Here is a 23,944-nt window from a genome sequence, read left to right as displayed (position 1 = left end):
CCCAGGATGGTTCTGATTCAGGCACTTGACCCAGGAAGTTAGGTTGCAAAGTGTGTGTGTGTCTGTGTGTGTGTGTTGGAGGAGGGATGCTGAGAGTAACAGGAAGAGCTCAGAGAGTCATTGAAGAAGACCCACAGTTGACATCACTGATTTCCCTACACACACACACACACACACACACACACACACACACACACACACAAACAGATCGACAAGTCTGAAAATTGGTCCACTTTTGGTTTATTGGATCCTTTTAGCTGTGACCAAGGGAAGAATGTGGACTCTTCATTTCTCAGTGAGCCCCTGGGTGCCATCTTCCTCCTCCTCCTCTCCTTCTTCTTCTTCCTCCTGTTGCTGCTGCTGATGATGATGAAGGGGTAGCAATTAACTACAGGAGAGAACAAAACACAGTTCAGGCAGCAGCTCCAATCACAGTCCTAGTCAAAGTACAAAAGGGGCTGCTGAGAGCAAGCAAGCTTGTGTGGCTGCATGAGCAGCTTCTGAAATCAAAGCTGTGGATTTTGCACGCTCATTACGTTGCTTTGGCCACACATAACCGACTCATACTCATCTTCTGGAATTTTTAATTTTGATTCTGAAATACTTATTATAATGAAAAGGCATTCACACATTTCACGTCTTTCAGATATAATAAATTTATAGTATGTTAATATATCTACTTTTAACTATTTTATTTTTCCATACTTTTCTGCCTTTTGTGTTGTAAACCATGCTCTAAACCTTTATTTATTCTGTTGGAGTTGGTTCTTAGGTAGGCCGGGATGACCTTGAACTCATTAAGTAGCTGAGGATGACTGTGAGCCTCTGAACCTCCTGGCTCCCACCTCCCAAATGTTGGGATTACAGACATGTGACACAGTTTCCCTCCATTCTCCTTCCTTTCTCCCACTCCAACCATGCCAAGCCCCCTTGTACCCTCTCAAATCCCTGGCCTCCTCTTCTTGAATTTCTGTTGTGACGTGTACGTGAGTCAGTATATAAACACAACCTGCTCAGTCCATTCAGAGTGGCTTGCATGCACATGATTGAAGACCACTTGGTATTGGGTATTATGCTTGAGAGAAGGACCAGACCACATAGCTAACTTGGGGGGGGGAGGAGGGAGAGGAGAGAGAGAGAGTGAGTGAGAGAGACAGACAGACTTAGATCAAACTGACCTCTAACTCCTGATCTTCCCCACCTCCTCTTCCCAAATGTAGAGTTTAGCAGGGGTTCTCAACCTGTGGGTCTCGACCCCTTCAGGGTCAAACAGCCTTTTCACAAAGGTCAAATATCAGATACCTTGCACATCAGATATTTACATTATAGTTCGTGACGGTAGCAAAATCACAGTTATGAAGTTGCAATGACAATATTTTTATGGTTGGGGTCAACACAACACGAGGAACTGTATTAAAGGGTCACAGCATCTGGAAGGTTGAAAACTGCTGGGCTGCAGGCATAAGAAGACACCTGTGTCCTACATGAAGTTTTTGACCCTTAAAACCTCATGAGCCATAAATGCTGCTTCCTCCAGTGCCTTACAGAGAAAATGATCTATCACGATTTTGCTTTATAAACCAATTTATGCATCCTCAGATCTTACTGGGTTCAGTGCCTTCAATCCATTCTAATGATAAGAGCAAGTCCCAGAACACTTAAACTATTTCTAAGCTGAATAAAACATACGAAATTACTTGCATATTCATTAGCAACAGCAACCCTAGATCTGCATATTCATTAGCAATAGCAACATTTTAACCAACAGTGGATCATTAATGCCACTTTAAGTGTGTTCACTTTCAGCAGCTTTCCTAACCCACTTACCTGCTCGTAGATGTCGTACTGCTTGAGTCGGAATTTGATCTAAAGAGATAAGAAATCACCCTTTTAGGTCCACTGGGTACAATCTGTGCAAATCACATTGCATTCGGTTCTTATTGCCCTCTCTTCCTCTTTCCCTTCAAAGTTGTAAAAGGTGAAAGCTGGCAAATTTCTGTTTTTATATCGTTATACCAAAGGTTAGCATTGTGAGTCTCTTCCATTTTATAGCCTCCAGACTCCATCTCTCTAATCGGCCAAGTGAAATGGTGAGGAGGAGAAAGGAGCAAGTATGACCTGAGAGCCCCTAGAGAGCACAGCACACACACACCACACGCACACACACACACACACACACACACACACACACAAAACACATGACCTGAGGGCCCCAGAGAGCACAATGCAACCAATCAAATAAGATTCTGCCAACTGAAGAAAGGCCAGTTAACTAATACTAATCCCTAGATTGACAAATATTAATGTTTGTTTTGATGCAGTATTTTATCAACTGTAGCTACTCAAAAGCATACTGAAAAATTATTTGTAAACTGTAATATTTTTTCATCCTTAGTCTATATCATATTTCCTTATAGAAAATACTTCCTGAATATTTACTTGATGGTTTCTGGTTTAATATTACATTCTGGTGTGGATCTAAACAAAAATTAAAATGGTTTCTGAAAGTATCAGTGAATTAATACACTTTGAGGATGCAGAACAGACCATCCATTCTATAGCCAACCTACAGAACTCTCGTTCACCAACACACACGTAAATGTAATGCAAGCAGCGAGTCTTGAAGGAGTGTGGTGACAGCAGAGACCTTTGTTTCTCATTACGCCTAAACATACAACAGAAACTCAACTCTGGGTTGCTAAGCTGTGCCCTTCAGGTTCCAAGTCGGTGGTTCTCGCCCTCCCTAACGCTGAAACCCATGCTGGGACCCCCAACCATACCGTTATTTTGTTGCTACTTTATTACTGTAATTTCACTTCTGTTATGACTCGGAATGTAAATATCTGATATCTCGGATATCCCATAAGCAACTTCAAACTGGTCACAACCCAGAGGTGAAGAACTGCTGCTCTAAATTATCTATTGGCTTCGTATGTGAATTGCCACATTTCTTATACTAAATTTACATCTACCTCAGGGAAGTCTAGTAGACTGAATTCCTGCCTTCGATTTCACACATTCCAGAATTCCAGACCCAGAAAGACAAACCCATGTTCTCTATTTGTGACTTCTAGCTCCAAATATATATGCCATTGTATAGCCTGGAAGTAACTTCAGAAACCAGGCACGTAGAGGCCAAGTGGAGATAGATGAAGGAGTTCTAGAGGGGGTGATGGGAGATGCAAGGTTTATGAATGGGGTAAATGGGAAAAATGGAGAGTGGGGTAACTCTTTAACTTGGGGTACAATTACACATTATATATATATATATATATATATATATATATATATATATACACACACAAATATATACAAATTGTGTGTATGTGTGTGTGTGTGTATGTGTGTGAGGGTTCCTACTGCTGTGAATGAAAAGCAACTTGGGGAGGAGTGGGGTTATTTGACTTACACTTCCACATCACTCTTCATCCTCTATGGAACTGAAACAAGGCAAGAACCTGGAGGCAGAAGCTGATGCAGAGGTCACTGAGAGGGCCACTTACTGGCTTGCTTAATGTGGCTTGGTCAACCTGCCTTCTCATAGCAGCCCAGAAGTGATATGACCTGGTATCATCCAGCACAATACATATGGATGGATTTACATTTTGAATGAAGGTATTGCAGTGGCATGACTTAAGGGTCTCCACAATCTATAGACTACCTAAGGAAGCCCCCAGAGTACCCAGGCACCGGAAAACTCTCAAGTTGCCATTCGGGGAAGTATAATTAGAGACCCCAGAATACTAGAGGTTGTCACCATTGAGCTTTGTTGCCTCCCACAGTTGGGAGGTTAAGTCTCTATTGGTGAAGATGCCACATAAGTTAGATGCAAGACTTGGAAGAATTGAGCCGGGAACAGCAGGGCAGCCTCCTCTGCAAGGAGCAGCTCTCTCATAATACTGGAAGGTACTATGCAAGCTTCCAGGACAGGGAGGCTTCAGGATCCTCATCCAGCTGCAAAGCCAATGAACTACAACACTGACTAGACCAGTGGGATACCCACCAAGGTACAATGCTAGTGCCCCTGTAGGAGGGGCTTAGCCAGCTGCTATCTAAGTAGATGTAAGATCTGTTCAACAGGGAGGAATGATCATGCCCGGTGCTACAAACCGGGGCTGGAGAACTCAGAGAGACCTGAGAAAAGGACTGAATACTTCCAGGTTCCCAAACCAATGTATTTCCTGTTCTCTAAATACCTATCCTGCACTCACAGATAACTGTAGCTCTCACCTGTCTTCTAAGATGCTTCCTTTTGTGACATATGGAGACCTTTACAGAGATCCACAACTGGTCAAAAATCAGAGAAGTCGTCACTGTGGGGTGCCACACCCATTCCAGTGGAGTCTACCTGACAAGTCCAAAAGCTTGGCCGTAGTCCTGAGGCAAAAAGTTTCACAGAAACTGGTCTCCTGGAGAGTGTTTGACCTCCCATAGCACAGATGCTCCAGATATGTCCTTGCAATAGTCTGGTGAAGGGTTTTGCATGCTTCCTTTCAGTATTGTTTTATTATAAGTGCCTCCAAGGAATGATTTGACAAATGGCTAAGTTAGATTGACCTCCACCAGTGTTCCAATATCCTAGGCAATCATTGAGCCAACCTTGGGCTTTGAATTTCCTAAGAATGTTACTTATTCAGACGAATTGCCTCCATTGTTGAAAGAGAGATAGTGAAAGAAATCAGGTAATGCAGTTTACTGGACTAGAGTAGAAATCTCAAGGCAAGTTCAACAAAGTAAACTTAGAATTGTCATTAAAGTCATATGTGGCAGACTACATTACATATTAGAAGAAAGTTGGTGGGTTCCTCTGATAAATGGAGTTTCCCTACAGATACATAAAATAACAACTAAGTCACTCCCATATACAGGACTTTACAATGGCCTAGGAAGAAGGTGGGTTGTGGTCTAAGAAGGAACTAGAGTAAATACTTAGAATAACAGCTGAGGCACTCCCATATACAGGAATTTACAGTGGCCTAGGGAGAAAGTGGATTATACAATAGAATAGAATTGGAACTATGGCAAGGGCATAAAGCCCTTGCCCCTGGCTTCTAAGAATAAGCTGACCTTAGGTAGGGCTGATTTTTATCCCAGTTGTAAATATTGTTTTCTATCCCAGTTGTAAACACTGCTGGTTCTTGTTAGCTTTTATGTATGTATTTCTCTGTTTTGTGTAAAGAGTCATTCTGCATTGGGTAACCTCAATGTACCTAGGATGACCTTAATATATCACCTAACCTCCTCATTTTCTTATGTAAAATAAGTCTGATGCTTGCTTTGAGAAATGACATTCAGATCCAGCACTCACTCCCTTGTGTCCGTGTCTGTTTGTCATTTTTGTAGACTCCTTGTCCATCTGAGTACCAGCCCATGGCAGTGGGGAGCCCAAATCCAAATAAGGCAGCTGCAATACAACCTCTAGAACCAAGGCTCAGGGAAAATTGTACAAGAAGGGGCAGAAAGACAGCCAGAGGCTCTTTAGCTGTTAGCATACCCTAGATATGACAGAAAAATGCACCCATAAAATCTCAACAATACAATTGCATGAAAAAACAAAAACAAAAAAATTGGCATGACATACCAAAATATGTAGGGGAAATTCTGCATGGTCCCTGTGGTTTAGCGGCCAATGACTGCGGAGAGGGGAAGAGTCAGTGTCCTCTGGGGCAGAGCTCCCACATGTGGTATCCAGTCCAGCATGCATACCAAAGCACTGGATGGGCTCAGTAAGTTACATATACATGTATGCACATGTACACACATATTTATGATAATTAAACACAAGACTATGAAATTTTAGAATTACTCCACAATGTAGGAGAGGGGAAATAATAACGATCAGAGCATGCATTAGTGGAAAAGAAAACTAAAAACAATGGCAATGAGATAAGAAGTTGATCCTTCAAAACATAATCAAAATTGGCAACCCCTTAACCCAGTGGTTCTCAATTGGCCTATTGTTGTAACCCTTTAACACAGTGCCTCATGTTGTGGTGACCCATACCCCCTAAACTTTCTTTGTTGCTACTTCGTAACTGTAATTTTGCTAGTTATGAGTTGTACTGTAAATATCTGATATGCAGGATATCTGACATGTGACCCCCCCCAAAGGGGTTATGGCCCACAGGTTAAGGACCACTGCCTTAATCAAACCAACTAAAGAGAGAAAATCACATTAGTAAAATCTGAGGTTTTAAGTGAGCCATTATAACAGGCATCAATGAAACTTAGAAAACCATAAGTGCATACCAAAAACATCCTAAACTGGGAAAAATAAATACATAGATGGCTTTCTAGAATCATGTGACCTACCAAAATTAAAGCAAGATGAAAGACTCATAAAGGATCTGCAACTACCAGTGAGACTGAACCAATAACAACTCCCTCAACTTAAAAAAAAAAATCCTAGGCCCCAATGAATGAATTCACTATAGATTTCTATCAGACCTCAAAGTAAAAAATAGCACTGCTCAAATTATTACATGAAACAGAAAGCTTAAGCTCAAACCCTGATACTAAAACTCAGATAAAAGACACAGCAACGCAAAAGAAAAGTATGGCATCCCCAATATCCCTTGTGAATATAGTTGCAAAATTTCTCAAAAATATAGTTATAGACCTAATAAAGATTGCATGAAAATTACCATTCATTATGACCAAGAGAATCTGAAACTGCTGGATGAAAACGTAGTGGGTATAATTGAAGATTCAGGTACAGGCAAGAATGTCTTGAGTAAGATTGCAACTGTACATAAAATAAGACCAATGTGTGGCAAATGAGATAGTTAGGAAACTAAAAACGGCTTCTGTACAGCAAAGGAAACTACTAAGTGAAAAGGTAGCCCACTAAGGAGGAGAAACTCTTTGCTGGCTATGTATCTCACAGAAAATTAGAACACAAAAAGCAAACCAAAAACAAACACAAAAACAAAAATACTTTGGAAGCTAAACATCAAGAAAAACAATCAACCAATCAAAAAGTTGGCATGGGTATGTGCAGAAAATCTCAAAAGAAGAAATATAAATTGCTAATAAACACTTCCAGAACTGTTCAACATTCAAATGCAAAGCAAAACAACTTTGAGATAACCACCTCACCCCAGTCAGAATGTCCATCATCAAGAAAACAAATAACAACAAATGTTGGTGAAGATTTGGGGAAAAGGGAACACCTATACTGTGGTAAACTGAGACAGCCACCATGGGAACCAATGTGGAGGTTTCCAAAACTATAGAAAGACACCCCAGTGTCTGATGAGAGATACACTTCCTTATTGGTTGTTGAGCAGAGATACTAAGAGGCCTCTAAAAGATTGCGGGATATTGCCATTCCACTAGGTTACTCACCAGAACTAGGCAATAAGGCCATATTGGTAAGACACTACACATCTTGGTTGCGAGGTATAAAGAAACCAAAGTGTAACTGAGCTGGAAGCTTTCACAGTGCCAGAAGGTGCTTGCGATACAGGCTATTATGAACTTTGCCAGCTATAGGACCAGTGCTCCAGGCAGGGCATACCCACTAGTGATAAGACTGTTATGAGTGCAACCAACTGCTCTCTATTTGCGTTTGAGACCTGTTCCACAAAAGTAAATTCATTATCTGGAACTCCAAGCCTAGTCCAAAAACAATCAATCAAACAAACAAACAAACAAACAAAAGTGGTGAGATCATCTTAGCTAAATTGTCATAGCACCAAGCTGCCTTCTAAAATACTTTTTTTTAATTAAACCCATAGATACACATTACTCCTGCCCTTGATCAGAGAAGTCCCTCTTTGCAATGAACAACGGTGAATGCACAAACACATGATTGTTCAAGCTCCAGAGAAAGTGACAATTGACCATGTGGCCCTAAACAAGACATTCACATAACCTTCTCCAAAACTCAGGGACCATATGTCAGAGTAAATGGGAAGAATGTAGCCATGATAGGGAGAGTGGCATTGGCTTGTTTACCCAAGCAGCATGCTAGTAACCCAGGCTAGAAAAGATCTAAATATTAGATACTACTATTCCTTATGCATTTAGGCATCTCCTCTGTTTGGCATTTGATTCCTTAGGCTTTTGCAGGCAGGGAGTGGGGGGAGTAGACTTCCAATAAATTAGTAAATAAATGAAGGGATTATTGAAAGTAAAACTATTAAAATTTGTTAGTCTGGTTTTTTTTTTCTCAAAGCACTGCCTTACCGGCTGAAAGTTATGATGTCTAAAATTTAATGATGAGTTATAATCGGATCATTGTTCATTTTCAACATGTCTCTTCACACCGTCTTTTAATGAACTCACCTGCTGACATAGGTGTAAGTGCTGTCTTCTGATTTGCTTCTAGAAAGAAATATAAAATAACATTAATAATATAAAATAACATCTTAATTAGTAGTACAAGAAACTAAAACTCTTAACAACTTTGTGAATACAAATTGGACTTCTGTATAAGCAGTATTATCTTTTTTTTAAACAACACCAGTTATCAATAAATAATACACAATGGTATCTGAGGAAAGATGAGAATGACCTTTTTAATGGTAGTTGAAATGGAACACAGGTTCTTTCGTAAGGTAGGCAAGTCCTCTGCCACGAAGCTATGCCTTCATCCTCACAAACTACATGCCAATCATTTTACACACCTCAGTCACAAAAATCCCACAAATTTCTAGCAGTGCAATGATTAGAACATAAAATTCCTGAGTTTGCTTTTTTTTTTATCCCTACAGTTTTATCAACGTGTATGTGTGTGTGTGCACATATGCATGTGTTTGTATGTTTGTGTGCATTTGTGTGTGTGTGTGTGTGTGTATGCATGAGTTTGTGTATGTTTGTGGGCATGCACACATCTGTGTATGTGTGTATGTGTACACACATGTGCATGTGTAATAGAACTGGAAGAGAAGTCCAGGGAAGCAAGTTGGTCTCACCCAAGAAAATGAGACAGGAAAGACGCCCAGAGAGAGATTCTGAGACTTGTGCCAAGCCAATAACAATCCCCAGCGCTTTGGTGTCTACTCTACACACAGAACATATAACATCACATACATGAACACAGCTCCTCAGCCAGAGTAAACATATTTACTCAGAACAAACACACAAGAACTTCCTTTTGCTCACATGGGAACACTGAATAATTGGTGATCTCACAACTCAGAGGGACAGTCACATTTCTTCTCAGACACTGAGGTAGAATTGATAAAGGCCAGTACTCGTTGTCTGTGACTTTATAGGTACTGTGGAACAATGGCTGAAAACCATTCTGCTGCATGTGAGAACACAGTTCTGTCAGCCATATAAAGCTTAACTGAATCTCAATGCATATCTAATTGCAAACCCTAGAACTGTTGAGTATTCAGAAGAAATCTTTGTGAACTTAGGTTGGGATCTATTTCCTATGCACAATGCCCAAATCCTGGTCTATAAAAAAGCAAGTTGTCCCATTAAATTTCACCAACTTTAAAACTTATACTTTCTGAATGGCTAAGAGAGTTAGAAGGCAAGCCTTGGACAGGGCAAACACATTTGCAAATTAAGTACATGATGAAGAACTTATATCTGGAACACAATAAAGAATACTCATATAGAAGACAATCTATTTCACAAATGGCCCAAAGAGAAATAATTGAACAACAAAAAGACATATATCTTAACTAAAATGGGCATAAACTCTGAGTCGCCATTTCTCCAAAGATTTATAGGTAATAATTAATGAGGCAATTCCAGCACCGTTAGTTATGAGAAGTATTCAATGCAACAACAGTGTAGTGACCGTGTGCACTAGGATGCAGCAAAGCACCACCTCCAGGCAAAGGTCCAGACGAAGAAGGGCTCACTGGCGGTTATGAGTCGAGAAGGGGATGCTAATTTTGGTAAGAGTTTTGCTCTTTCTTTAGAAGCTAAACATTTGCTTCTACCATATCACCCAGCAGTTCTACTCCTGGAAATAAATGAAGAGACAAAGTACATACTCACACAAAGACTTGCACCTGAACATCCACAACAGCTTAAGTTATTTTAGCTATAAGTTGTAAATGACCAGAGTATCCGTCGATCCCTGAAGGAAAGACCAAACAACTGATACAAGATTATGAATGAGGATTCAAATAATTGTGGTGAGTGATACAAGTCATATAAAAATAAAGACTGTATTACATATTTCCCTTTATACAAAATCCTAGACCATGGAAAATAGCTTCTTTACAAAGGGATGCAGGAGGAAAAATGTTTACTATGTGAAAAAGAGATTTACAAAGATCCTGGTACCTTTCTAGGTAATTCTCGAAAAGGGAAGGTCAAGAAAACATTAAAAACATATACATTTAGGTGTTCTGGTGTGTACTCATTCAATCCTAGCACTCATGAGACAGAGAGTGGCAGATCTCTGAGTTTGAGGCTAGCCACCCTGGTCTACAGAGTGAGGTTCAACACAGCCAGGCCTACACAGAGAAACCCTGTATCAAAAAACAAAAGCAAATATACACACATAATATACACATACATATGTTTTGTTTATATATGTTTCATATTATCTACACAAATATAAGATGCGTGGAGCTGATCCTCTGCTACAGGGCTCCATACCCAGATCAAGCCTCCCAGGAGTGCAGACAGGCCTGTGAGCACAGGTAGAACAACCACTGCTGCTCAGAGGAACCTGCCCAGAACCCTCAGGACACAGGAACTGAGGAGCTGCATGGGACAGGAGTCTTCCAGTTTCTGTCTGCACCCAGAGCTGATCCTGTGCCACAGAGCTACATACACAAATACTACCAGGAGAGAGCTGGTCTCCCAAGAGTGCCTACACACCTGTGAGCACAGGTGAGACCACCAATTCTCTTCAAATTCCTGGCCCAAGAGGAACCCTCCCAGAGCCATCAGGACACAGGAACTAAGGATCAACTGGGGACATGATCCTTCTGGGTTCTGTCTGCACCCCAGAACTGTACCACAGCTCTCCATACCTAAATTTCTAGCAGAGAAAACTAGTATCCCAGAAATACTGACACACAGGCTTGCAGGATGGATAAGCCACAGTCAGAGACAGCAAGACCAGCTAACACCAGAGATAACTAGATGGCGAAACGCAAACTAAAGAACATAAGCAACAGAAACCAAGGCTTCATCAGACATCATCTGGCATCATCAGAACCCAGTTCTTCCACCACAGCGAGCCCTGGTTACTCCAACACACCAGAAAATCAAGACTCTGATTAAAAAAAAAAACATCTCTCTTTTTAAAAAGATTTATTTATTTATTATATGTAAGTACACTGTAGCTGTATTGAGACACTCACATCAGATCTTGTTACAGATGGTTGTGAGCCACACCATATGGTTGCTGGGATTTGAACTCAGGACCTTTGAAAGAACAGTCGGTGCTCTTACCCACTGAGCCATCTCATGATGATGATAGAGGAATTTAAGAAGGACATAAATAACTCCCTTAAAGAAACACAAGAGAACATAGGTAAACAGGTAGGAGACCTTAAAGAGGAAACACAAAATCTCTTAAAGAATTACAGGAAAACACAACCAAACAGGTGAAGGAACTGAACAAATCCATCCAAGATATAAAAATGGAAAGAGAAACAATAAAGATATCACACAGGGTGGCAATACTGAAGATAGAAAACCTAGGAAAGAGATCAGGAGTCATAGATGCAAGCATCACCAACAGAATACAAGAGAGAGAAGAGAGAATCTCAGGAGCAGAAGACACCATAAAGAACATTGAGACAGTAGTCAAGGAAAATGCAAAATGCAAAATGCAAAAAGCTCCTAACCCAAAATATCCAGGAAATCCAGGACACAATGAGAAGATAAAACCTAAGGATAATAGGTATAGAAGAGAGTGAAGATTCCCAACTTAAAAGGGCCAGTAAATATCTTCAATAAAATTATAGAAGAAAACTTCCCTACCCTAAAGAAAGAGATGCCCATAAACATACAAGAAACATACAGAACTCCAAATAGATTGGACCAGAAAAGGAATTCCTCCCATAATAATCAAAAGACCAAATGCACTAAACAAAGAAAGAATATTAAAAACAGTAAGGGGAAAGGTCAAGTAACATATAAAGGCAGACCTTTCAGAATTACACCTGACTTCTCAATAGAGACTATGAAAGCTAGAAGATCCTGGACAGGTATTATACAGACCCTAAGAGAACACAAATGTCAGCCCAGGCTACTATACCCAGTAAAATTCTCAATTAACATAGATAGAGAAACCAAGATATTCCATGACAAAATCAAATTTACACATTATCTTTCCACAAATCCAGCCCTACAAAGGTTAATAGATAGAAAACGCCAACACAAGGAGAGAAACTACACCCTAGAAAAAGCAAGAAAGTAATCTTCTTTCAACAAACCAAAAAGAAGATAACCACACAAACATAAAAATAACATCAATAATAATAGGGAGCAACTATGACTATTCCTTAATATCTCTTAACATCAATAGACTCAATTCCCTAATAAAAAAATCATAGACTAACAGACTGGATAAGTAAACAGGACCCAGTGTTATGCTGCATATCAGTGCACATCAGTGACAAAGACAAACACTACAGAGTAAAGGGCTGGGAAACAATTTTTTCCAAGCAAATGGTCCCAAGAAACAAGCTGGAGTAGCCACTCTAATATCGGATAAAATCTACTTTCAACCAAAAGTCATCAAAAAAGATAAGGAAGCCCTTCCAGTCTGGCCAGCACCAGGGTAGCTAGAGTGCAGAGTTGACTGACACCCGCTAGCTACCCAAAACACCCGCCACAGGATCTTAAGACCTCTGGTGAGTGGAACACAGCATCTGCTCCAATCCAATCGCGCAGGACCTGAGACTGCATTAGTTAGGGAAGCAGAAAACCTGGCCTGATCAGGGGCACAAGTCCCTTCTGGTCCGGCCAGCACTGGGGTAGCTAGGGCGCAGAGTCGGCTGACACCCGCTAGCTACCTAAAACACCCACCACAGGATCTTAAGACCTCTGGTGAGTTGAACACAGTGTGTGCTCCAATCCAATCGCCCAGGACCTGAGACTGCATTAGTTAGGGAAGCAGAAAACCTGGCCTGATCAGAGGCACAAGACCCTTCCGGCCCGGACAGCACCGGAGTAGCTAAGGCATAGAGTCGGTTGACACCTGCCAGCTACCCACAAAACCTGCCACGGGATCTTAAGACCTCTGGTGAGTGGAAAACAGTGTCTGCTCCAATCCAATCGCGCGGGACCTGAGACTGCATTAGTTAGGGAAGCAGAAAACCCAGCCTGATCAGGGACACACGTCCCTTCTGGTCCATGCCAGCACAGGGGTACCTTGGGCATGGAGTTTGCAGACACCTGTAAGGTATACACAGGATCCTCCACGGGATCTTAAGACATCTGTGAGTGGATCACAACTTCTTCCAGGAAGCAGGTTCGAACACCAGATATCTGGGCACCTTCCCTGCAAAAGGAGAGGCTACCTGCAGAGAGTACTCTGAGCACTGAAACTCAGGAGAGAACTGGTCTCCCAGGTCTGCTGATAGAGGCTTACATAAACACCTAAGGAACAAGATCTTACCAGAGACAACTACAACAACTAACTCCAGAGATTACCAGATGGCGAAAGGCAAATGTAAGAATCTTACTAACAGAAACCAAGACCACTCACCATTATCAGAACGCAACACTCCCACCCCACCCAGTACTGGACACCTCAACACGCCCAAAAAACTAGACCCAGCTTTAAAAGCATATCTCATGATGATGGTAGAGGACATCAAGAAGAACTTTAATAACGCACTTAAAGAAATACAGGAGAACACTCCTAAACAGGTAGAAGGCCTTAAAGAGGAAGCACAAAATTCCCTTAAAGTATTGCAAGAAAACACAACCAAACAGGTGATGGAATTGAAAAAAACCATCCAAGACCTAAAAAGAGAAGTAGACACTATAAAGAAAACCCAAAGTGAGGCAACGCTGGAGATAGAAAACCTTGGAAAGAAATCTGGATCTATAGATGCAGGTATCAGCAACAGAAGACAAGAGATGGAAAAGAGAATCTCAGGTGCAGAAGATTCCATAGAGAACATCGGCACAACAATCAAAGAAAATATAAAATGCAAAAAGATCCTAACTCAAAACATCCAGGAAATCCAGGACACAATGAGAAGACCAAACCTACCAAAAATAGGAGCAGATGAGAATGAAGATTTTCAACTTAAAGGGCCAGCAAATATCTTCAACAAAACTATAGAAGAAAACTTCCCAAACCTAAAGAAAGAGATGCCCATGAACATACAAGAAGCCTACAGAACTCCAAATAGACTGGACCAGAAAAGAAATTCCTCCCAACACATAATAATCAGAACAACAAATGCATTAAATATAGAGAATATTAAAAGCATTAAGGGAAAAAGGTCAAGTAACATATAAAGGCAGGCCTATCAGAATTACACCAGACTTTTCACCAGAGACTATGAAAGCCAGAAGATCCTGGACAGACATTATACAGACCCTAAGAGAATGCAAATGCCAGCCCAGGCTACTGTACCCGGCCAAACTCTCAATTACCATAGATGGAGAAACCAAAGTATTCCATGACAAAACCAAATTCACACATTATCTTTCCAAGAATCCAGCCCTTCAAAGGATAATAACAGAAAAAAAACAATACAAGCACGGAAACCATGCCCTAGAAAAAACAAGAAAGTAATCCTTCAACAAACCAAAAAGAAGACAGCCACAAAAACAGAATGCCAACTCTAAAGCCAAAAATAATAGGAAACAACAATTACTTTTCCTTAATATCTCTTAATATCAATGGACTCAATTCCCCAATAAAAAGGCATAGACTAACAGACTGGCTACATAAACAGGACCCAACATTCTGCTGCTTACAGGAAACCCATCTCAGGGAAAAAGACAGACACTACCTCAGAGTGAAAGGCTGGAAAACAATTTTCCAAGCAAATGGTCTAAAGAAACAAGCTGGAGTAGCCATTCTAATATCGAATGAAATCGACTACCAACCAAAAGTTATCAAAAAAGACAAGGAGGGACACTTCATACTCATCAAGGGAAAATCCTCCAAGAGGAATTCTAAATTCTGAATATCTATGCTCCAAATGCAAGAGCAGCCACATTCATTAAAGAAACTTAAGTAAAGCTCAAAGCACATATTGAACCTCACACAATAATAGTGGGAGACTTCAACACACCACTTTCTAAAATGGACAGATCGTGGAAACAGAAACTAAATGGGGGCAAAGTGAAACTAACAGAAGTGATGAAACAAATGGACTTAACATATATCTACAGAACATTTTATCCTAAAACAAAAGTATATACCTTCTTCTCAGTACCTCGTGGTAACTTCTCCAAAACTGACCATATAATTGGTCACAAAACAGGCCTCAACAGATACAAAAATATTGAAATTTTCCCATGCATCCTATCAGACCACCATGGACTAAGGCTGATCTTCAATAACAACATAAATAATGGAAAGCCAACATTCACGTGGAAAATGAACAACACTCTTCTCAATGATACCTTGGTCAAGGAAGGAATAAAGAAAGAAATTATAGACTATATAGAGTTTAATGAAAATGAAGCCACAATATACCCAAACTTATGGGACACTATGAAAGCATTTCTTTTTTTTTTTTTTAATATTTTTATTACATATTTTCCTCAATTACGTTTCCAATGCTATCCCAAAAGTCCCCGATAGCACCCCCCCACTTCCCTATCCACCCATTCCCATTCTTTTGGCCCTGGCATTCCCCTATATTGGGGCATATAAAGTTTGCAAGTCCAATGGGCCTCTCTTTCCATTGATGGCTGACTAGGCCATCTTTCGATACATATGCAGCTAGAGACAAGAGCTCCGGGGTTCTAGTTAGTACATCATGTTGTTCCAACAATAGGGTTGCAGATCCCTTTAGCTCCTTGGGTACTTACTCTAGCTTCTCCATTGGGAGCCCTGTGATACATCCAATAGCTGACTGTGAACATCCACTCCTGTGTTTGCTAGGCCCCAGCATCGTCTCACAAGAGACAGCTATATTTGGGTCCTTTCAGCAAAATCTTGCTAGTGTATGCAATGGTGTCAGCGTTTAGAAGTTGATTATGGGATGGATCCCTGGATACGGCAGTCTCTAAATGGTCCATCCTTTCATCACCGCTACGAACTTTGTCTCTGTAACTCCTTCCCTGGGTGTTTTGTTCCCAATTCTGAGAAGGTGCACAGTGTCCACACTTTGGTCTTCATTCTTCTTGAGTTTCATGCGTTTAGCAAATTGTATCTTAAATCTTGGGTATCCTAGGTTTTGGGCTAATATCCACTTATCAGTGAATACATATTGTGTGAGTTCTTTTGTGATTGTGTTACTTCACTCAAGATGATGCCCTCCAGGTCCATCCATTTGGCTAGGAATTTCATAAATTCATTCTTTTTAATAGCTGAGTAGTACTCCATTGTGTAAATGTACCATAATTTCTGTATCCATTCCTCTGTTGAGGGACATCTGGGTTCTTTCCAGCTTCTGGCTATTATAAATAGGGCTGCTATGAACATAGTGGAACATGTGTCCTTTTTACCGGTTGGGACATCTTCTGGATATATGCCCAGGAGAGGTATTGCTGGATCCTCCGGTAGTACTATGTCCAATTTTCTGAGGAACCGCCAGACTGATTTCCAGAGTGGTTGTACAAGCTTGCAATCCCACCAACAATGGAGGAGTGTTCCTCTTTCTCCACATCCTCGCCAGCAACTGCTGTCACCTGAATTTTTGATCTTAGCCATTCTGACTGGTGTGAGGTGGAATCTCAGGGTTGTTTTGATTTGCATTTCCCTGATGATTAAGGATGTTGAACATTTTTTCAGGTGTTTCTCTGCCATTCGGTATTCCTCAGGCGAGAATTCTTTGTTCAGTTCTGAGCCCCATTTTTTAATGGGGTTATTTGACTTTCTGGAGTCCACCTTCTTGAGTTCTTTATATATGTTGGATATTAGTCCCTTATCTGATTTAGGATAGGTGAAGATCCTTTCCCAATCTGTTGGTGGTTTTTTTGTCTTATTGATGGTGTCTTTAGCCTTGCAGAAGCTTTGTAGTTTCATGAGGTCCCACTTGTCAATTCTCGATCTTACAGCACAAGCCATTACTGTTCTATTCAGGAATTTTTCCCCTGTGCCCATATCTTCAAGGCTTTTCCCCACTTTCTCCTCTATAAGTTTCAGTGTCTCTGGTTTTATGTGAAGTTCCTTGATCCACTTAGACTTGACCTTAGTACAAGGAGATAGGAATGGATCGATTCGCATTCTTCTACATGTTAACAACCAGTTGTGCCAGCACCATTTGTTGAAAATGCTGTCTTTCTTCCACTGGATGTTTTTAGCTCCCTTGTTGAAGATCAAGTGACCGTAGGTGTGTGGGTTCATTTCTGGGTCTTCAATTCTATTCCATTGGTCTATTTGTCTGTCACTATACCAGTACCATGCAGTTTTTATCACAATTGCTCTGTAGTAGAGCTTTAGGTCCGGCATGGTGATTCCACCAGAGGTTCTTTTATCCTTGAGAAGAGTTTTTGCTATCCTAGGTTTTTTGTTATTCCAGATGAATTTGCAGATTGCACTTTCTAATTCGTTGAAGAATTGATTTGGAATTTTGATGGGGATTGCATTGAATCTGTAGATTGCTTTTGGCAAGATAGCCATTTTTACAATGTTGATCCTGCCAATCCATGAGCATGGGAGATCTTTCCATCTTCTGAGATCTTCTATAATTTCTTTCTTCAGAGACTTGAAGTTTTTATTATACAGATCTTTCACTTCCTTAGTTAGAGTCACGCCAAGATATTTTATATTATTTGTGACTATTGAGAAGGGTGTTGTTTCCCTAATTTCTTTCTCAGCCTGTTTATTCTTTGTGTAGAGAAAGGCCATTGATTTGTTTGAGTTAATTTTATATCCAGCTACTTCACCGAAGCTGTTTATCAGGCTTAGGAGTTCTCTGGTGGAATTATTAGGGTCACTTATATATACTATCATATCATCTGCAAAAAGTGATATTTTGACTTCATCTTTTCCAATTTGTATCCCTTTGATCTCCTTTTGTTGTCGAATTGCTCTGGCTAGGACTTCAAGTACAATGTTGAATAGGTATGGAGAAAGTGGACAGCCTTGTCTAGTCCCTGATTTTAGAGGGATTGCTTCAAGCTTCTCACCATTTACTTTGATGTTGGCTACTGGTTTGCTGTAGATTGCTTTTATCATGTTTAGGTATGGGCCTTGAATTCCTGATCTTTCCAAGACTTTTATCATGAATGGGTGTTGGATCTTGTCAAATGCTTTTTCCGCATCTAACGAGATGACCATGTGGTTTTTGTCTTTGAGTTTGTTTATATACTGTATTACGTTGATGGATTTCCGTATATTGAACCATCCCTGCATCCCTGGGATGAAACCTACTTGGTCAGGATGGATGATTGTTTTGATGTGTTCTTGGATTCGGTTAGCAAGAATTTTATTGAGGATTTTTGCATCAATATTCATAAGGGATATTGGTCTGAAGTTTTCTATCTTTGTTGGGTCTTTTTGTGGTTTAGGTATCAGAGTATTTGTGGCTTCATAGAATGAGTTGGGTAGAGTACCTTCTGTTTCTATTTTGTGGAATAGTTTGTGAAGAACTGGGATTAGATCTTCTTTGAAGGTCTGATAGAACTCTGCACTAAACCCATCTGGTCCTGGGCTTTTTTTGGTTGGGAGACTATTAATGACTGCTTCTATTTCTTTGGGGGATATAGGGCTGTTTAGATCATTAACCTGATCTTGATTCAACTTTGGTACCTGGTATCTGTCTAGGAACTTCTCCATTTCATCCAGGTTCTCCAGTTTTGTTGAGTATAGCCTTTGGTAGAAGGATCTGATGGTGTTTTGGATGTCTTCAGGATCTGTTGTTATGTCTCCTTTTTCATTTCTGATTTTGTTAATTAGGATGCTTTCCCTGTGCCCTCTAGTGAGTCTGGCTAAGGGTTTATCTATCTTGTTGATTTTCTCAAAGAACCAGCTCCTTGATTGGTTGATTCTTTGAATAGTTTTTCTTGTTTCCACTTGGTTGATTTCACCCCTGAGTTTGATTATTTCCTGCCGTCTACTCCTCTTGGGTGAATTTGCTTCCTTTTGTTCTAGTGCTTTTAGGTGTGTTGTCAAGCTGCTAATGTGTGCTCTTTCTAGTTTCCTTTTGGAGGCACTCAGAGCTATGAGTTTTCCTCTTAGAAATGCTTTCATTGCATCCCATAAGTTTGGGTATGTTGTGGCTTCATTTTCATTGAACTCTAAAAAGTCCTTAATTTCTTTCTTTATTCCTTCCTTGACCAAGGTATCATTGAGAAGAGTGTTGTTCAGTTTCCACGTGAAGGTTGGCTTTCTATTATTTATTTTGTTATTGAAGATCAGCCTTAGTCCATGGTGATCTGATAGGATGCATGGGACAATTTCAATGTTTTTGTATCTGTTGAGTCCTGTTTTGTGCCCAATTACGTGGTCAATTTTGGAGAAGGTACCATGAGGTGCTGAGAAGAAGGTGTATCCTTTTGTTTTAGGGTAAAATGTTCTGTAGATATCTGCCAGATCCATTTGATCCATAACTTCTGTTAGTTTCACTGTGTCCCTGTTTAGTTTCTGTTTCCATGATCTGTCCATTGGTGAAAGTGGTGTGTTGAAGTCTCCCACTATTATTGTATGAGGTGCAATGTGTGCTTTGAGATTTACTAAAGTTTCTTTAATGAATGAGGCTGCCTTTGTATTTGGAGCATAGATATTCAGGATTGATAGTTCCTCTTGGAGGATTTTACCTTTGATGAGTATGAAGTGCCCCTCCCTGTCTTTTTTGATGACTTTGGGTTGGAAGTCAATCTTATCTGATATTAGAATGGCTACTCCAGCTTGTTTCTTCAGACCATTTGCTTGGAAAATTGTTTTCCAGCCTTTCATTCTGAGGTAGTGTCTATTTTTTTCTCTGAGATGAGTTTCTTGTAAGCAGCAAAATGTTGGGTCTTGTTTGTGTAGCCAGTTTGTTAGTCTATGTCTTTTTATCGGGGAGTTGAGTCCATTGATATTAAGAGATATTAAGGAAAAGTAATTGTTGTTTCCTGTTATTTTTGTTGTTAAAGTTGGCATTCTGTTCTTGTGGCTGTCTTCTTTTAGGTTTGTTGAGGGATTACCTTCTTGTTGTTTCTAGGGCGTGGTTCCTGTCCTTGTATTGGTTTTTTTCTGTTATTATCCTTTGAAGGGCTGGATTCGTGGAGAGATAATGTGTGAATTTGGCTTTGTCGTGGAATACTTTGGTTTCTCCATCTATGTTAATTGAGAGTTTGGCTGGGTATAGTAGCTTGGGCTGGAATTTGTGTTCTTTTAGTGTCTGTATAACATCTGTCCAGGATCTTCTAGCTTTCATAGTCTCTGGTGAAAAATCTGGTGTAATTCTGATAGGCTTGCCTTTATATGTTACTTGGCCTTTTTCTCTTACTGCTTTTAGTATTCTATCTTTATTTAGTGCATTTGTTGTTCTGATTATTATGTGTCGGGAGGTATTTCTTTTCTGGTCCAGCCTATTTGGAGTTCTGTAGGCTTCTTGTATGTTCATGGGCATCTCTTTCTTTAGATTTGGGAAGTTTTCTTCTATAATTTTGTTGAAGATGTTTGCTGGTCCTTTGAGTTGAAAATCTTCATTCTCATCCACTCCTATTATCCGTAGGTTTGGTCTTCTCATTGTGTCCTGTATTTCCTGGATGTTTTGAGTTAGGATCTTTTTGCATTTTCCATTTTCCTTGATTGTTGTGCCCATGTTCTCTATGGAATCTTCTGCACCTGAGATTCTCTCTTCCATCTCTTGTATTCTGTTGCTGATGCTTGCATCTATGGTTCCAGATTTCTTTCCTAGGGTTTCTATCTCCAGTGTTGCCTCATTTTGGGTTTTCTTTATTGTGTCTACTTCCCTTTTTAGGTCTAGTATGGTTTTGTTCATTTCCATCATCTGATTGGATGTGTTTTCCTGTTTCTCTTTAAGGACTTCTACCAGTTTGGTTGTGTTTTCCTGTTTTTCTTTAAGGACTTGTAACTCTTTAGCCATGTTCTCCTGTAGTTCTTTAAAGTCCTTCTTGATGTCCTCTACCATCATCATGAGATATGCTTTTAAATCCAGGTCTAGTTTTTCAGGTGTGTTGGGGTGCCCTGGACTGGGCGAAGTGGGAGTGCTGGGTCCTGATGATGGTGAGTGGTCTTGGTTTCTGTTAGTAAGATTCTTACCTTTACCTCTCGCCATCTGGTAATCTCTGGAGTTGTTATAGTTGTCTCTGTTCAGAGGTTGTTCTTCTGGGGATTCTGAGTATCCTCTGTCAGCAGACCTGTACAGACTAAGTTCGGCGGAGTCCCGGAGCCAAGATGGCGCTCCCTGTAGGGCAGGTCACTGTTCTCCGGCTGGGAGGGTGTCGGATGTCTGCGGCCCCAAAAGGGTGCTGCCTCAGCAGTTCTGTGGCTCCCGCCTGTCCCAGAAGCTGTCTGCCTCTGTGGTCCTCACTCTGACCTGTACAGACTAAGTTCGGCGGAGTCCCGGAGCCAAGATGGCGCTCCCTGCAGGGCAGGTCACTGTCCTCCGACTGGGAGGGTGCTGGATGTCTGCGGCCCCTAAAGGGTGCTGCCTCAGCAGCTCTGTGGCTCCCGCCTGTCCCAGAAGCCGTCTGCCCCCGTGGTCCCCACTCTGACCTGTAGAGACTAAGCTCGGCGGAGTCCTGGAGCCAAGATGGCGCTCCCTGCAGGGCAGGTCACTGTCCTCCGACTGGGAGGGTGCCGGATGTCTGCGGCCCCAAAAGGGTGCTGCCTCAGCGGCTCTGTGGCTCCCGCCTGTCCCAGAAGCTGTCTGCCTCTGTGGTCCTCACTCTAACCTGTAGACTAAGTTCGGCGGAGTCCCGGAGCCAAGATGGCGCTCTCTGCAGGGCAGGTCTCTGTCCTCCGGCTGGGAGGGTGCCGGAAGTCTGCGGCCCCAAAAGGGTGCTGCCTCAGCGGCTCTGTGGCTCCTGCCTGTCCCAGAAGCCGTCTGCCCCCGTGGTCCCCACTCTGACCTGTAGAGACTAAGCTCGGCGGAGTCCCGGAGCCAAGATGGCGCTCCCTGCAGGGCAGGTCACTGTCCTCCGACTGGGAGGGTGCCGGATGTCTGCGGCCCCAAAAGGGTGCTGCCTCAGCGGCTCTGTGGCTCCCGCCTGTCCCAGAAGCTGTCTGCCTCTGTGGTCCTCACTCTAACCTGTAGACTAAGTTCGGCGGAGTCCCGGAGCCAAGATGGCGCTCTCTGCAGGGCAGGTCTCTGTCCTCCGACTGGGAGGGTGCCGGAAGTCTGCGGCCCCAAAAGGGTGCTGCCTCAGCGGCTCTGTGGCTCCTGCCTCTGAAAGCATTTCTAAGAGGAAAACTCATAGCTCTGAGTGCCTTCAAAAAGAAACTAGAGAGAGCACACACTAGCAGCTTGACAACACACCTAAAAGCTCTAGAACAAAAGGAAGCAAATTCACCCAAGAGGAGTAGACAGCAGGAAATAATCAAACTCAGGGGTGAAATCAACCAAGTGGAAACAAGAAGAACTATTCAAAGAATCAACCAATCGAGGAGCTGGTTCTTTGAGAAAATCAACAAGATAGATAAACCCTTAGCCAGACCCACTAGAGGGCATAGGGACAGCATCGTACCAGAACTGAAGAGGGAGACATGACAACAAACCCTGAAGAAATCCAAAACACCATCAGATCCTTCTACAAAAGGCTATACTCAACAAAACTGAAAAACCTGGATGAAATGGACAAATTTCTAGACAGATACCAGGTACCAACGTTAAACCAGGATCAAGTTAACGATCTAAACAGTCACATATCCACTAAAGAAATAGAAGCAGTCATTAATGTTCTCCCAACCAAAAAAAAGCCCAGGACCAGATGAGTTTAGTGCAGAGTTCTATCAGACCTTCAAAGAAGATCTAATTCAGTTCTGCACAAACTATTCCACAAAATAGAAGGAGAAGATACTCTACCCAACTCATTCTATGAAGCCACAATTACTCTGATACCTAAACCACAGAAAGATCCAACAAAGATAGAACTTCAGACCAATTTCCCTTATGAATATCGATGTAAAAATACTCAATAAAATTCTTGCTAACAGAATCCAAGAACACATCAAAACAATCATCCATCCTGACCAAGTAGGTTTTATTCCAGGGATGCAGGGATGGTTTAATATACAAAAATCCATCAACGTAATCCATTATATAAACAAACTCAAAGACAAAAACCACATGATCATCTCATTAGATGCTGAGAAAGCATTGACAAAATCCAACACCTATTCATGGTAAGAGTCTTGGAAAAATCAGGAATTCAAGGCCCATACCTAAACATGATAAAAGCAATCTACAGCAAACCAGTAGCCAACATCAAAGTAAATGGTGAGAAGCTGGAAGCAATACCACTAAAATCAGGGACCAGACAAGGCTGCCCACTTTCTCCCTACCTATTCAACATTGTACTTGAAGCCCTAGCCAGAGCAATTCGACAACAAAAGGAGATAAAGGGGAAACAAATTGGAAAAGAAGAAGTCAAAATATCACTTTTTGCAGATGATATGATAGTATATATAAGTGACCCTAAAAATTCCACCAGAGAACTCCTAAACCTGATAAACAGCTTCAATGAAGTAGCTGGATATAAAATTAACTCAAACAAGTCAATGGCCTTTCTCTACACAAAGAATAAACAGGCTGAGAAAGAAAACAGGGAAATAACACACTTCTCAATAGTCACAAATTATATAAAATACCTTGGGGTGACTCTAACTAAGGAAGTGAAAGATCTGTATGATAAGAACTTCAAGTCTCTGAAGAAAGAAATTAAAGAAGATCTCAGAAGATGGAAATATCTCCCATGCTCA

At 41.2% G+C, this 23,944-nt stretch overlaps 1 protein-coding gene across 2 annotated transcripts in view; it reads right to left on the bottom strand.

The window, feature by feature from the left end:
- Positions 1-235: 235 nt before the first annotated feature.
- Positions 236-23,944, bottom strand: part of Adam32 (ADAM metallopeptidase domain 32) — a 116,282-nt gene continuing 92,573 nt past the window's right edge. For both annotated transcript variants that reach the window (XM_021169865.3, XM_085844323.1), the window contains exons 20-22: positions 8,290-8,328; positions 1,828-1,866; positions 236-388 (exon numbers count right to left, since the gene is read on the bottom strand). In XM_021169865.3, the coding sequence (XP_021025524.1) occupies positions 385-388; positions 1,828-1,866; positions 8,290-8,328 (82 nt within the window). In that variant the 3' untranslated portion in view covers positions 236-384. The remainder of the gene's footprint in view (positions 389-1,827; positions 1,867-8,289; positions 8,329-23,944) is intronic.

This window comes from Mus caroli, unplaced genomic scaffold, assembly GCF_978045245.1.
Source record: "Mus caroli unplaced genomic scaffold, Mus_caroli_1 scaffold_10, whole genome shotgun sequence".
NCBI lineage: Eukaryota > Metazoa > Chordata > Mammalia > Rodentia > Muridae > Mus > Mus caroli.
Note: the sequence above shows the minus strand (reverse complement) of the source record. Positions and strands in the feature narration are given on the sequence as shown.